Below are 13606 nucleotides of genomic sequence, written 5' to 3'. Positions count from 1 at the left end.
CTCAGTTTCCCCGGAGACAACAAAGAACTAGAGCAGAAAGACTGGGGTCCTGTCTGACATCCCACCTGTCCCACCTCTTCCCACAGCAGCAGATGTGTCTGTGTGGGGGCCATCAAGGCTTCGCTGATCACGGGCTTCCCTCTGCCCGCACCCCCCCAGGCTCTAAGCCAGGCTGTGTGGAAGCTGCCTGAGGGTGGGGCTCTCGTGGTCCCACTGAGCAGCTCCAAATCTCCCTGAGGGCAAAGGGAAGCTGCCGACTCCCGCCAGGGCCAAGGACCAGACCTCACAGGAGCAACTGGTCCCCTCCCCCCAGCGGATGCCTGCCCAGACGCAGACAAGGGAATTTATTTCGGGTTTCAAGTTCAAAGCAGAATTTGGATGAAAAGGGCTCAAGGAGGTGGCGTGGGAACAGCAGCTGGTGGTCTGGTCCTGCAGCAGGTGATAGTGGGGGGCTGGAGGGGTGCTGGGTGCGGTGCACAGAGTGCTCCCTCCTTGAGGACTTAGGTCCTGCCCTGCTGAGGAAGTAAGGGACAGGTCTTTTCCGGACCTGCCAAACCTCAGCCACCAGGGACCCCATTCACTAAACACCTGCTAAGGGGTTGCTGGGGACCACAGGGATAAGCCAATTGAGGACCCAGAGAGCGAAGGAGAACAGGACCGGCCACTATGATTCAGTGCGCCGCCATAACTGTGGGGCGCAGTGCCACCCGAGGTGGTGGGTGGGGTACTTCTCACTACCCCTCTGCCAGGGCCCCTCTGCCGCTCACTCACAGCCCTGCAGCCCCCAGCCTCCTTGCCCTTAAACTCTCATCCCCCAGACAGCCAAACAACTCGCCCTCTGCTCATCTCCTTCCCATCTCGCCCAGAGGTCACTCCTCCGAGAAGCCTTCCCTGACTGCTTGAGCTAAAAGCCAGCCCCTGCTGCATTGTTCTCCACCCCCTTAAACCGAAAAACAAACCCACTGCTGTGGAGTCAATTCTGACTCATGGCGACCCTACACATTACCGAGTAACGGAGGTTAGTTGGCTTTGCTTGGCTTTAATTTTTACAGAAGCAGAGCACCAAGCCACTTGGGGGCGGGATTCAAACACCCAACTTTCAGTTTTGGAGTCGAGCACAGTTTTTCCGCCCGTTACCGTCGAGTCAACTCTGATTCGTGGCAACCCCTGTGTGTCAGAACGGAGCTGTGCTCTGTGGTGTTTTACGGCTGATTTTTCAGTTAGATTGCCAGGCCTTCTCCTGGCTGGACTCGAACCTCGGTTAGCAGACAAGCCCATTAACCATCTGCACCTCCCAGAGACTCCTACGTACACACATATACAAACACATGCACACTGCGTACCTGAAAAACAACAACACAAGGGGATGTACTCAGACATGCCTTGGCTCCCTGCTCTCCCCGCAGTGGGTATTTTTCCATCAGGCAGGCCTCTAGAAGGAGCTGGCTCCATCCACCCGACTCAGCTCTGCTTCCCAGTGGCTCTCAGCTCAGCACCCACAGCTCTTGACCCCTCCCGCTGTGGACACCGCCCTTACTAAGGACCCTCCAGCCTCCTCACTGCCACTGCAGGGAACCCTTTCCCTGGGGTGACCAAAGCTACCGGCCACCCTCTCCCAAGGCTCCCTGCTCCTTAGTGATGGGACTGGGGCCTCTCTGCTTCCTCCATCTCAGCTCCCCCCCAGTGAGGCAGTCTCTGTCCACGCCCCTCCCCACCTGTGTCCTGGCCAATGGTGTGCTAGTGAAAGGTCACCAACCAGCTCTCCAGGAGAGAAACAAACCTGATTGGTGGTGTCTGCCAATTTTCATGGTGTAAATTCTTCCACCAGGGTCAATGACAAGCTACTGAGAGGATGTCACTGCGTGTTGGGGTGGGAAGAGCTGGGCAGTTCAGGCCACTGCGCAGTGTTTCCACCATCCAGTAAATAACCCCGAAAGCACAGATGCCACCAAAAAGTAGCAAAGGACTTAGGAAGTCATGTGTTTTGAATATTCATTACCTATGTTTTTAATAAACCAAAAAACCAAACTCACTGCCATTGAGTCGGATCCAACTCATAGCGACCCTTCCTTGGGTTTCCGAGGCAGTATCACTACGGAAGTAGGATTGCCCAACCTTCCTTCCGAGGAGTGGCTGGTGGGTTTGAACCTCCAGCCTTCTGGTTAGCAGTCAAGGGCCTTGCACTACGCCACCACAGCTCCTATGTTTTTAATAGAATGTACTTAATCGTAAAGTAGTACAGTTTGATTTTTAACAATGGATTTGCCAAATTCCTTACAATTTCACAGTCGTTCTTGCGTGCCAGCATGGCCTGACCCCAGCCCACTGCTGGTCCCATTGCAGCCACACCCTGCACATGTGGCCCGCCAAAGGCCACTGAACCCCACTCAAAATCATAAAAAAGACCAGGTTTGCTGGTCTGATAGAGCCTAGTGAGACCCCTGAGACTACGGCCCCCAGTCACCCTTCAGGTCTGGAACTGAACTCACTCCCGTGGCTTCCAGCCCAACAGATAGCATATGGGCGGAACACTGACATGAGGGAGATACACTCCTTGGAGAGATCAATCGAGGGAGAACAGAAGGGCAGTGTTTTCACTAGGTGATAGCTGGGGGGCGGGGGACGGGGACAGGAGTGCATGGGAGGGAAGGACACAGGGAAGAGGTAACTTTGGGGAGGAAGTGGGAAGCGAGCTGTTGCCCTGTAGGGAATTACAGTCAGTGTCATGAGACCAAATGTGTGTGAGCTGCTGCATGGAAAATGAATTTGCTCTGTAAACTTTCACCCACATCACAATAAAATTAAAAAGAAAAAATAGAGTCTCCTGAGCCCCGAGTGGGAGATGGGAAGAAGAAACTGAGTGTGAGTCCCTGACCTCTGTCTCCATCACAGGGGTCAGCGGTGAGGAGGGATGGAGAAGAAGGAAACGTGGTTTGTTTTCTTGGCTTGTAGCTGTGGGCGCTGATCCACCTCAAGCCCCCCACCCCCGTAACCTAACGACTCCTCATCTTCAGCTGCTGTCCACACGCTGCCATGTTGCTTTTTTTAAGACACCCAAATACACATGCGTTCTCCTTGTAAGATATCAGACAATACAGAAAGATGTAAACTGAAGGCAGTCCAGTCCTGACTCTGCCCTGGCCACCACACCGGCTCATCCAGCTGCCCGTTGGCCTTATGAGGTGCCTTGTCCTGCATGTCCCCCAGGATCCCACACTTGACTATCCGACCAAACCGACTCCTTCCTCACCTCCTCTTCCCTCTTCCCCATACGAGGGAGTGTCCCCCCAAAATGAAGGCCCCTGCACCGGGATGTGACCTTGTTCGGGGAAATGGGGTTATTCTTTGCACATGTTATCAGTTAATTTAACTAAATGGTAACAGAGGAGGGCAGATCCTAATCCTAATCCCATCTGAGTGGGGTTTACACCAAAACAGAGTCCCTAAGAGAAGAAGACAACATGTGAGGGTCCCCCTACAAGCCTCAGAAAGCGAGAGATGCTAGAGCTACAGAAGCTGAAAGAGACAAGGAGGGGATGTCCCCTCGAGCCAACAGAGAGCAAGTGTGGGCCTGGGACCTTGAACTGCTAACCTCCTGTGTTCCTTGGTGGTGCAGATGGCCGGTTAAGGGCTCGGATGCCAATCCAAAGGCTGGCAGTTCGAGCCCACCCAGGTCGCCTCGGATGAAAGGCCTGGGGATCTCCTTTCAAAGGACCAGCCAATGAAACCCTGTGGAAGACAGTTCTACTCCACAGACAGGAACTGACAGGGCAGCAACTGTTTAACTGGCTTGCCTCCAGAACTGTGAGAAAATAGATCTCGTTTCTCTGAAGCCACCCACTTGGGGCTGCTTTGTTTTGGCAGCTCTGGGAAGCTAAGAGAGAGGTCCCACCACTACCCACCCACTCACCTGCTCACCCAGGCCACAGACCTTCGTGGCTGCTTCCCACATCCACTGATACCAATCCAGTCACTCAGCAAGCTCTAACAATGCCAGTGAAAAACTGAGCCCCAAAACCCATGCCTTCCCTTCAGGTCCCAATGGCCCTAAAGAGGTCAGGCCCTCCACACTTCCCGCCTCCCCTCGCACAGCCCCCAGTAGGGTCTTTCAGCCTCCAGGCCCACCTCCTTCTTCCTCTCTAGCCCTGCCTCTGAAAGGAGCTCTGGTGGTGCGGTGGTTAAAACATTTGGCTGCTAACCAAAAGATCAGCGGTTAGAACCCACAGCCGCTCCGCTGGAAAAAGATGAGGCAATCGGCTTCTGTAAACATTATAGCCTTGAAAGCCTACTCTGCCCTGTAGGCTTGGTATGAGTCAGAACTGACTCGATGGCAGTGGATTTTTTTGGTTTCTGAAAGGTAAACCTTATCACGTCACTCCGTTCAACCCATTTTAACTCTTCAATTGTTGTTGTTATTTGCCGTTGAGTCGGACCCGACTCATAGCGACCCCTCTTTGGGTTTCCGAGGCAGTATCACTATGGAAGTAGATTGCCCCATCTTCCTTCCAAGGAGTGGCTGGTGGGTTTGAACCACCAGCCTTCTGGTTATCAGTCAAGTGCCTTAGGCACTATGCTACCAGAGCTCCCAATTTTAACGTTAACCTGTGACTTTTCTAATGAGCCCATGCCATTTTAATCGAGGCATACTGAAATGCACTGAACAGCACATATTTCAAGCATATATTGTGATCAACTTTGATACATGTATGTTGTCACTGTCAGGTACCATGGAGTCAAACTGGACTAGAACAGTCAAACTGCCCCGTGGGGTTTTCTGGGCTATAAGCTTTGCAGAAGCAGACCCCCAGGCCTGTCTCCCGCAGAGCTGCTGGGTGGGTCTGAACTGTCAACCTTTGGGTTAGGAGCCGAGCTCTTAACTCTTTGAGCCACTGGGGCTCCAGACCCATGTTACTTTTGTAATAAACATAATTAAATGTTATAATTTCTTTTTAACGAAAACATAAAACAGGAAATGTAATCTTAGGCCCATTTCCCATGGAAATAATGTGGAAAGAAAAAAAAAACTGACTCATGGTCTTGTCATTCACAAAAATGGAAAACCAACTCTGCACGCCAGTTAACAGGGGAGCCGTTCTACACATGGTTGTGGCACTCGCCTTACCAAGCAACGTCTGGGAATAACTGCTTCCAAGTTAGAGAGAAAAACGTCTGTGATGCACTGCTTGGTAGAAAAACAAGCCAGAGAGCCCGACACCAAGTGCCTGGGGTGGGGGAAAAATGGGAAAGGGAACAGGACACACGAGAAAGCTGACTCAAGAGGGCTATGCAAGGGTCCCTGGGTGGCACAGGCAGTCTGTGCTCGGCTGGTAACCCAAAGGCTGCCGGTTCAAACCACCCAGCCATACTGTGGAAGATCCAGGTCTGGACCCAGCCACCCCAATTCCGTAGCTAATGGACTTTCTCCAAAGGCACACAGAAACAGACACTCCAACAGGGCTTTGCGGGGACCATCGCGATGCTGAACCATGAACTGAGCATGTGTGTAACGCAGCCCTTGGTCCCTGCCAGCCACGGAGGGCGGAAAGCAGACCTACACCAGCACCTGCTCCCTGGAGGAGGAGCCATTCCCTACGTGGCCCACAGAACGTGGTTCCCCAGATGTTAATGGATGTTAAACCCACTGCCATCAAGTTGATCCCGACCCCCACTGGGTTTCCAAGGCTATACGTCTTTAACAGAAGCAGACTGTCTCATCTTTCTTCCACGGAGCAGCTGGTAGGTTTGAATCACTGATCTTTCCAGTTAGCAGTCAAATGTCTTAACCATTGCACCACCGAGATCCTCATTACAGAAAATATGTTAATATTATTGTGGTAAGAAATATATTTAAAAAAAAGTTTACCATTTTAACCATGTTTCAAATTGTGATAATATATATGTGTGTGTGTGTGTGTGTATGTATACATATATATATGTAAAACACCATAATGGCCATCTCAACCTTTTTCACATGTATTAGTGACATTAATTACATGTATGATGCTGTGCAAACATCACCACTACTGACTTCCAAAACTTCTTCATCACCCCAGACAGACACTCTGCCTCTGAAGCAGTAACTCCCCTCCCCACTCCCTCGGGCCTCTGGTAACCATCCCCTCTCCACTCCGTCCCAGCCCTGGTAACCACTAATAAACTCTGGTCTCTCTGCATTGGCCTGTTCTAGATAGTTCATACAGGTGGGATCATATATGAAAAAAATAAATAAATTGTAACTTCCAAGTTGAATCAAGTTTGAAAACTAGTAGCTTAAATGAAGTAAAGTTTGCGTGCAAGACTGCTCGGGGCCTTTAATAAGCTTGGGAGCACTGTGACCACCAAGAAGGGGCTCAAATGAAGGTGACGACGTGCTTTTATCATCCCAACCGAGACACCTGTGAGGGAGAGGAGGCGCTGGTCATCAGTATGTCAAGCCAACAGGCATACACTAGTCTGTCCCAGGCCAAACGCCTTAAAGCACAGCACTTTCTACTGGTTACCATCTAAGAAAGCCTGCCCTCCCCCCGAGACCAGCACAAACACTGTGCCTCCATGCAGCACCCCGCCTAGCCCATGCGTGTGTCTCCCTTCCAGCCCACAGGGCTCGAGTTCACCCTAGTTTGCACAGCCTCTCTCTCAGGCTACAGACGCACATCTGTGCTCCCTCAGACACAAGCTCCCCTCTTGTCACCTCCCCTCCTAGCCCCCAGAGCCCTGGGACTGTGCTGAGATACAGACAACCAAGAGTCCCAGAGTCCACCCCTGGTGGCCCCAAAGCATCATACACGGATGCCCCACAAGCCCCAAGGTGTCCTCTTGCTGTAAGGCCCCTCCTCTCCCCAACAGGTGCTCCAAAGGCGAGGTCACAGAGGGAGGAGGGGGTCTCCACTGCATCCCCCAGGAAGCTTTCCCACTGTGAACACTCTGTCCACCCTCCAGTTAGTGCCTCCGGCAGCATCTGCCAACACGGCTTTCAGGGAGGATGGAATCTGCCCTGTCCTGCCCACTCTGACCATCAAGGCAGGTCCCACCTGAAACTCCTCCCTCCCAGCCAGCTGTCCTGTCCATCCCTAGAGGAGTCCCCCTCCACCTGCCCACCACAGGCCCGAGTCCCAAGGGGTTGCTGAGTGTCCTCCTGAACCAAAAGGGAACCTGCTTCCACCCGTAGCCCAAACCGGGAGGTGGGTACACCCAGGCAGCACAGTCGGTGGGGAGACAGGTGGGGGCTCACCTGGGAACGAGCAAAGCCAGCTCCCCATGGAGAAGCCTGCTGCAGCGGGCCACCAGCCGGGCAGGTACTGGCAGCCCCACCCGGATCGATGCTGGATGAGGACACAACAGAGACGTCAGGGATGTGAGGAGGCCGCCCTGCCTCCACCCACCGGCCAGTCAGGCGGGGCCTGGTGCCGCGAGCAAGTTTAGGATGTGGTTAGAGGAGCAAAGCCGTAGAAGGAGACCTTGAAGGTTGGGAGCGCTGCCCGGGCCAGCTCTGCGCAAGCGGCCAGAAGACGAGGCCCAGCTGACGGCTCTTTCTGGTGCGCCCAGGTTTGCCACAGCACCTCGGACAAGTCATTTAGGTGGGGGCAGTCCCCTCCCTTCCCGGGGGGGGTGAAGGTAAAGACAGATTCTGCAGGGGTGGGGTCAACATCCAAGATGAGAGGCAAAGCTACCGGCTCTGTCGCCGCCCTGAGTGCCCAGGCCACACGCCAGTCAGTAACCCAGAGCTAGGTGCCCTGGCCAGCCAGCCCTATGTGGGCCTTTGTGGGGTCAAGATCAAAGGTAGAGTCTGCCCCATGTGGCCCAGCTCCCTGTCTGAGCAGGACCCCCACACACTCTGTCCTTTGTTTTGTATATGCATGGTCCCCAGTGTAACGCACGTCTACAGGCATGTTTGGGGACAGTTGTGACCAACCTACTAAGAACACATAACCCCTCAAGCCCTGCCCACCTGGCCCAGGCTTTAGCTGAGTGTGTGGCACTGGGACTGTCTCGCAGCTACCCCACCCTGGGGGAGGCAGCACGGCTGGCGGCTGGGGCCAGTTCTGGGTCGGCCCAGCTGAGTCTCAACTCGAGCCCCGCCGCTCTTGGGCCATGGAACCCCGGACAGCTCAGTGGTGAGCACTCAGTCTGTTTTCAATCTCTAAAATGGGGAGAAGGGCAGCTACCTCAGTAGGGTATTCACAAGAAATAAACACGATGAGACATCTGCTGATTGTGAGAGTGGACGTCGAACACTGTCACTCCAAGACCGGGCTGCTCTGGAGTCGGACCACAGTGCACAGGGTAGGGAGAGGCCCTTTAAGGACCTGCCTGCCTGGGCAGAGGGACAAGGGCAGGGGGAGTTCAACATGGTCTGCCCCTCCCACACAGCAGCCTGGCCCACAGCCTGGCCTGGCCCACCTGGGGCTCAGAGCCAGGCCCAAGAATGGGGCAAGGGTTCCCATTCATGCCCAGCCATGGGGTCTCTTCTTTTCCACATGGCAGGCTGGACCCTGCCAACCACTGCAGGCTGCTCCTGGCCTGGGGGCCACATACCAGTAGTGGCCTTGGGCTGCCACCCTGGGGGCCTGAACCCCTGCTCCTGAAGCAGGCTTAGGAAAAACTGCAAATGCCCAGGCCAAGTCACAGCCACTCAACTCCTTGCTTTGCTGGTCCTGCCCTGGCCTCTTCCAACATTCTGTCCTGCTCTCCGGTCCCCAGATGTCTCAGGCCTTTGCAGCGCCCAGGCCTCTGTCTGGGGGCTCTTCCCCTGATCTGTGTGTACGTCACTCAGTGTCACCTCCTGAGCACACGGCCCCCCCTGACTACACCCCGGGGATGCTCCGTCACTGGCCTGCCCGCCTCACTGCTGCACAGTGGGTCCCAGACCGCCCTCCTGCTCTGACTGCATCTCTCCCCTGCCTGGGCCCTTCCCTACGTGAGGCCTCCTCGAACATCCCCTTTGGCCCAGCGTGAGCTCTAAGACCTACACAGGGCCTTGTCCATCCCTCCCCGAGTGGGCCAGGAGTCAGCCCAGGTCCACTATTGGCCAGACCCTCACTGGAGGCTGAGCTCATGTTTTGGGAGGCAGCCACTGGCCTGATTCCCAGGGAAAGGCCAGCCTGTGGCCCCCTCCTCAATCACCAATCACTGCCAGACCCACTCTGAGTGCCCTGGTGCCCCTCGCACTGATAGGGATGGGCACTCCAAGCATCGACAGCCAGGCGGAAGGGTGGGTGAGGGAGCCTGAGGGGGAGCAGGGAGCGGAGAGGGGCCGCCCCCAGGCGCTCCAGCTGCCTCTCCTCTCCAGAGACCCTGCAGCAGGGACACAGCAGGTTCAGGAGCAATTGCTCCTTCTGAGTCTCACGGGATCCACTGCCTGGGCCCAATGCTCCTGGCTCGTCCCCTCTCTCCCCAGCCTGGGCCGCTCGCTCCCCCGTGCAGAGGCAGCAGGGGGTGCCGGGACTGGCGAGGGCACCACTGGGCCCGGCTGCAGCCTTCTGCTGCCATCCCCTCCTCCAACCATCGGCATGCACGGTGACCACCTCCTCTCTCAGGCAGCCCTGCAGGGTGGGGGGCCCTGGACCGAGCCAGACACCCAGCCTGCACCCTCTGGGGCTCCCAGATGGCGCAGGGCGACTAGGAAGCAACCCGCGTGGCACAGGGGGTCCTTCCCTCGTCAGTCAGTCTGCCGTTCACTTGGCAGAGGAGGTCTTTCAGAAGCACAGAGAGGGCCTTCCCACAGAACAGATGGTCACAGTACGACATAAATCACAAGAAAGCAGGATGCAAAAGTGGTGACGACCCATAATTTAACTGCTTAAAACAGTCACGTGTGGGTAGGAAAAAGGACTGGAAGGAAAAGGAGCAAGAGCCAGCCACGACTGGGCCACGTGCAGGGGTAACTGGTGTTTCTTCTTTTATCTCTTTCAGCCTCTTCTGTGATGAAGTTATGGATGGATGATAGGGGGAAAATGAATCTTTAATGAGTTTTGTACCTGGAGGCACTTCACACTCATTAACTCACTTGATCCCATAAAGGAGAGGCTACCATCCCATTTGTGGATGAGGATATGGAGACTCAGAGAGGTTAAGTAACTCTCTCAGGGTCACACAGCACAGGGCAGAGCTAGGAGGGGCATGAGAGCTAGATCAGGGGAAGTGTGATGAAGAAAGAACACAGCAGGTTCCATGGGGCTCTTTCCCTGAAGGTAACTCCCAGCCCCAAGGCCTGTCCTGGCTGTGCCCTCCTCTAGCCAGTGGGCCACACACACTCCTCAGTCCCCACCAGACGGGAGTCCAGAAAATTTATCCCCTTTCCTTCCCCACTGCCTGCTGGTCCCACCCTCCTCACAATTACAGTTCTCACCCATCCTCAGGCCTTCAGCTTCCTCCGGGAACTCTTCCCTGTCCTCCCACTCAGGATGGTCAGCCCCTCGGCCTCCCACAGCTGGGGCAGTGAGGGCAGCCATCTTCCCCAGGACGGCCACATGCCTCTTCTATGGCCTCCCCACTCACACAGTGTCCGAGGGATATGAACAAGGCGTGGCCGCTCCTCTGCTAACACCCTGCAATGCCCCATCATACACAACACCCCCAGACCCCTTGTTCTTTACTATGAGATGAGCCCTCTGCCACCCTCCTCAACCTCACTGCGCACCCCTCTCCACCCACCCTTGTCTTATTTCTACTTAACAAACCAAATCAATCCCTGCCTCAGGGACCTTTGCATCACTGTCTCTGCCTGGAACACCCTTTCCCCCTGGTTTTCTCTTGCCTGGTTCCTTCTGCTCCAGCAGGCTCCCAGAAGGCCTGGGTCCTCAGATGAGGCTGCACTGGGTGGGCTCTGCCTGCAGGTCTGCCCGGAAGCCTTGCCTGGGGCTTCCCTACCCTTTCACGCTAGCTGTCTGACTCTGCCAGGTACCTGGTGCTGCCAACTGCCCATGCCTTTGCCTCAAGCTTCCCCTGACCACACCCAAGGCCCAGATCACCCAGACCCCCCAGTCTGCCCTCTGGCTGTTTCTGTTTCTCCAAGCTTCTGTGCCAATCAGATGAGATGGGCAGTGTCCATGGCTGGAGGGCAATGGAAGATTTGTACTCAAAGATGTTCATCACAGCGTTATTTACCAAAGTGAAAAATAAGAAACACTCGCAACTCCACCCACAGAGAATGAGTAAGACTTTTCCAGGTCCTCGGTTACAGACCCCCAGGTTTGAAACCCTCCAGTGGCTTCCCCATTGCTACTAAGATGAAAGTGAAGGTCTCCACACAGTCCCAAGCCCCCCACTTCCCAGAGCACCCTTTTCTCAACATGTTCCCCCATCCTCTCTCTACTCCTTCCACAGCCACTTTCCTTCCACCCCTCATACTCAACTGTGAGAGTCCCTTGGTGGCACAGACAATTAAGCACTCGACTCCTAGCCAAAAGGTTGGCGGTTCAAACCCCGCCCAGAGGCACCTCGGAAGCCAGGCCTGACGGTCTGCTTTCGAAAGGTCACGGCCTCGGAAATCCTGGGGAGCAGCACCATCTGCACACGTCGGAATCAACCCGACAGCAAGTAACACGGCCAGCACTCCTCACACGCCCTCCCTCACCGAGGCTATCTGTGCTCATGCTGCTCCTGCCGCTGCCTAGAACACCCCTCGCTCACCCCTCATCACCTCCAGACCCCAGCTCACGCGGCCCTGCCTCCAGGAAGCCCGTGCTGACCTCTCAGACCCACTCAGGCCCCCCTGACGAGGATGTCACAGCACTGAGCCTCCCCACCAGGCTGGAAGCAGAAAGGCCAGGGCCACAGCCAGTTTTACTCAGAAGCAGAGCTCCAGTGACTAGGACAGCAGCCCCAAAGCATGTCCCTGATTCATATCTCTTGGACCAACAGAATATATTACAGCCATCGAAAACAATGAAGTCTTTTAAAAAAAAAAAAAAACAACAATGAAGTCTTTAGGGACAGGATAAAATGCACCTTGATCATATTAAAAGGAAAACAAAAGCAGGTTTTTGGGTTGTATATGCGCTATAAGGAGCGCTGGTGGTGCTGCGGTTAAAGCATTCAGCTGCTAACCGAAAGGCTGGCAGTTTGAACCTATCAGCTGCTCCATGGGAGAAAGATGAGGCAGTCTGCTTCTGTTAAGATTACCAGCCTTGGAAACCCTATAGGGCAGTTCTCCTTTATGCTACAGGTCACTATGAGTTGGAACTGACTCGATGGCAGTGGGTTTGGTTTGGGTTTTATATGCAATATGGTTGCAAACAGGAAAGAAACTATGTGGAAGGAGATATAACAAAATAAGACAATACTGCCTTTGGGGGGATTATGGGTAATTTTTCTCCTGCATCAAACCTTCCAAATGGTCCACCGTGAGCTTATCCTGCTTTTCTTTTTATCAAAAAAAGCAAATAAATACAGCTGCCCTCTACCCATCTAGCCTTCACGGCTGGTGCCTGCTGACCCTCCTGGGTGCCTTCTGCCCACCAGCAGGCAGACAGCAGGTCAGACGGGGAAAGGTTAAAGGTCTGGGCACATGGAGCAGACAAGCAGGCTGGCGGAAGGTGGGGCTGGCGGAAGGTGGGGCTGGCTCTGCACGAACCCTGGCAGGGGACGGAACGGAGGACAGGGAGGCAGCCAGAGGTTGGAGTTGAGTCCCTGTCGTGCTTTACTGGACGAGGTGTCGACCTGCGCTGAATCTTTCTGCCCTCATCCCTAGGTGGGGCCGACAGTGGTACCCACCTCCCCGAGTCAGGGAGCATGAAAAGGGGAGAATGTGCATCAAACACATCAGTGCCTGTTGGCTAGTTAACTTGAAGAGGGATCAGAGTCAGACATAGAGAACTTCCAGTGAGTCACAGTCCAGCCTGTGTTTCCAGCCCCCTCCACACCAGCACCCTTGGCCCCACGCACCTTCCTTTGAGCCAGTGGCTACCACCGAGGCAGAGGCCGAGGCTGACCCAGTGGATGTCCGGCCCACGGGACTCGAGTGCTTCCCCCCGCGGCCGGGGGGCTTTAGGCCGCTGGGCTTCTGCATGGCGGTGCCCCTCGTTGGGTGGACGAGTCGGTCCAGGTCACGTTCTCTCTGCCATCCTCACTCACCTGCAGGCAGAGAGCAGGAGAGATCATGTCACCACGTCACCAGACACCAGGGCCCGGGCTCACCTCCCAGAGCCCCCCGATGCTGACAGAGAGCCTTTGCAGGATTCCAGCACCCCCAATGCAGTGCGGCAAGGACCATCATCACCCCATTTTCTAGCTAGGGAATCTGAGGCACAGAGCCATGGCAGCAAGTGTGTCCAGGGTCACAGTGTGGTGGTGGTGGTGGTGTTACCAGGACATGTGTCTTGGTCTGCTGGGCCCCGAGATCAGGCATGCTCTCTCTGCCCGCCTCCGGGGCTTGGGGAGAGTCAGGAGCCAATACCTGGGGGTCTACAGTGCCAGTGGCTATATTACCCCAGAAGCCATGCACCAGGACCACGCAGGTCAGCATCGCCACCAACAGGCCGAGTGTGACTCTCTTCATGGAGCACAGGTTGGTGCAGATTCTGACACACACAGACCAACTCTGTGGGGTCTCACTTTCCAAGGGCCCCCAGCCAGCCATGCAAAGCCCACATGACATGGGCTGGGC

At 55.1% G+C, this 13606-nt stretch overlaps 1 protein-coding gene across 1 annotated transcript in view; it reads right to left on the bottom strand.

Annotated features, from left to right (window-relative positions):
• Window positions 1–13009, bottom strand: part of CLIP2 (CAP-Gly domain containing linker protein 2) — a 77491-nt gene extending 64482 nt beyond the window's left edge. Inside the window, exon 1 of the mRNA XM_007942485.2 lies at window positions 12886–13009. Coding sequence (XP_007940676.1) covers window positions 12886–13009 — 124 coding nt within the window. The remainder of the gene's footprint in view (window positions 1–12885) is intronic.
• Window positions 13010–13606: the final 597 nt, after the last annotated feature.

This window comes from Orycteropus afer, unplaced genomic scaffold (assembly GCF_000298275.1).
Source record: "Orycteropus afer afer isolate SDZICR_OR568_19922 unplaced genomic scaffold, OryAfe1.0 scaffold00006, whole genome shotgun sequence".
Classification (NCBI taxonomy): Eukaryota; Metazoa; Chordata; class Mammalia; order Tubulidentata; family Orycteropodidae; genus Orycteropus; species Orycteropus afer.
The sequence above is the reverse complement of the archived record's forward strand: the minus strand, read 5'-3'. Positions and strand labels throughout refer to the sequence as shown.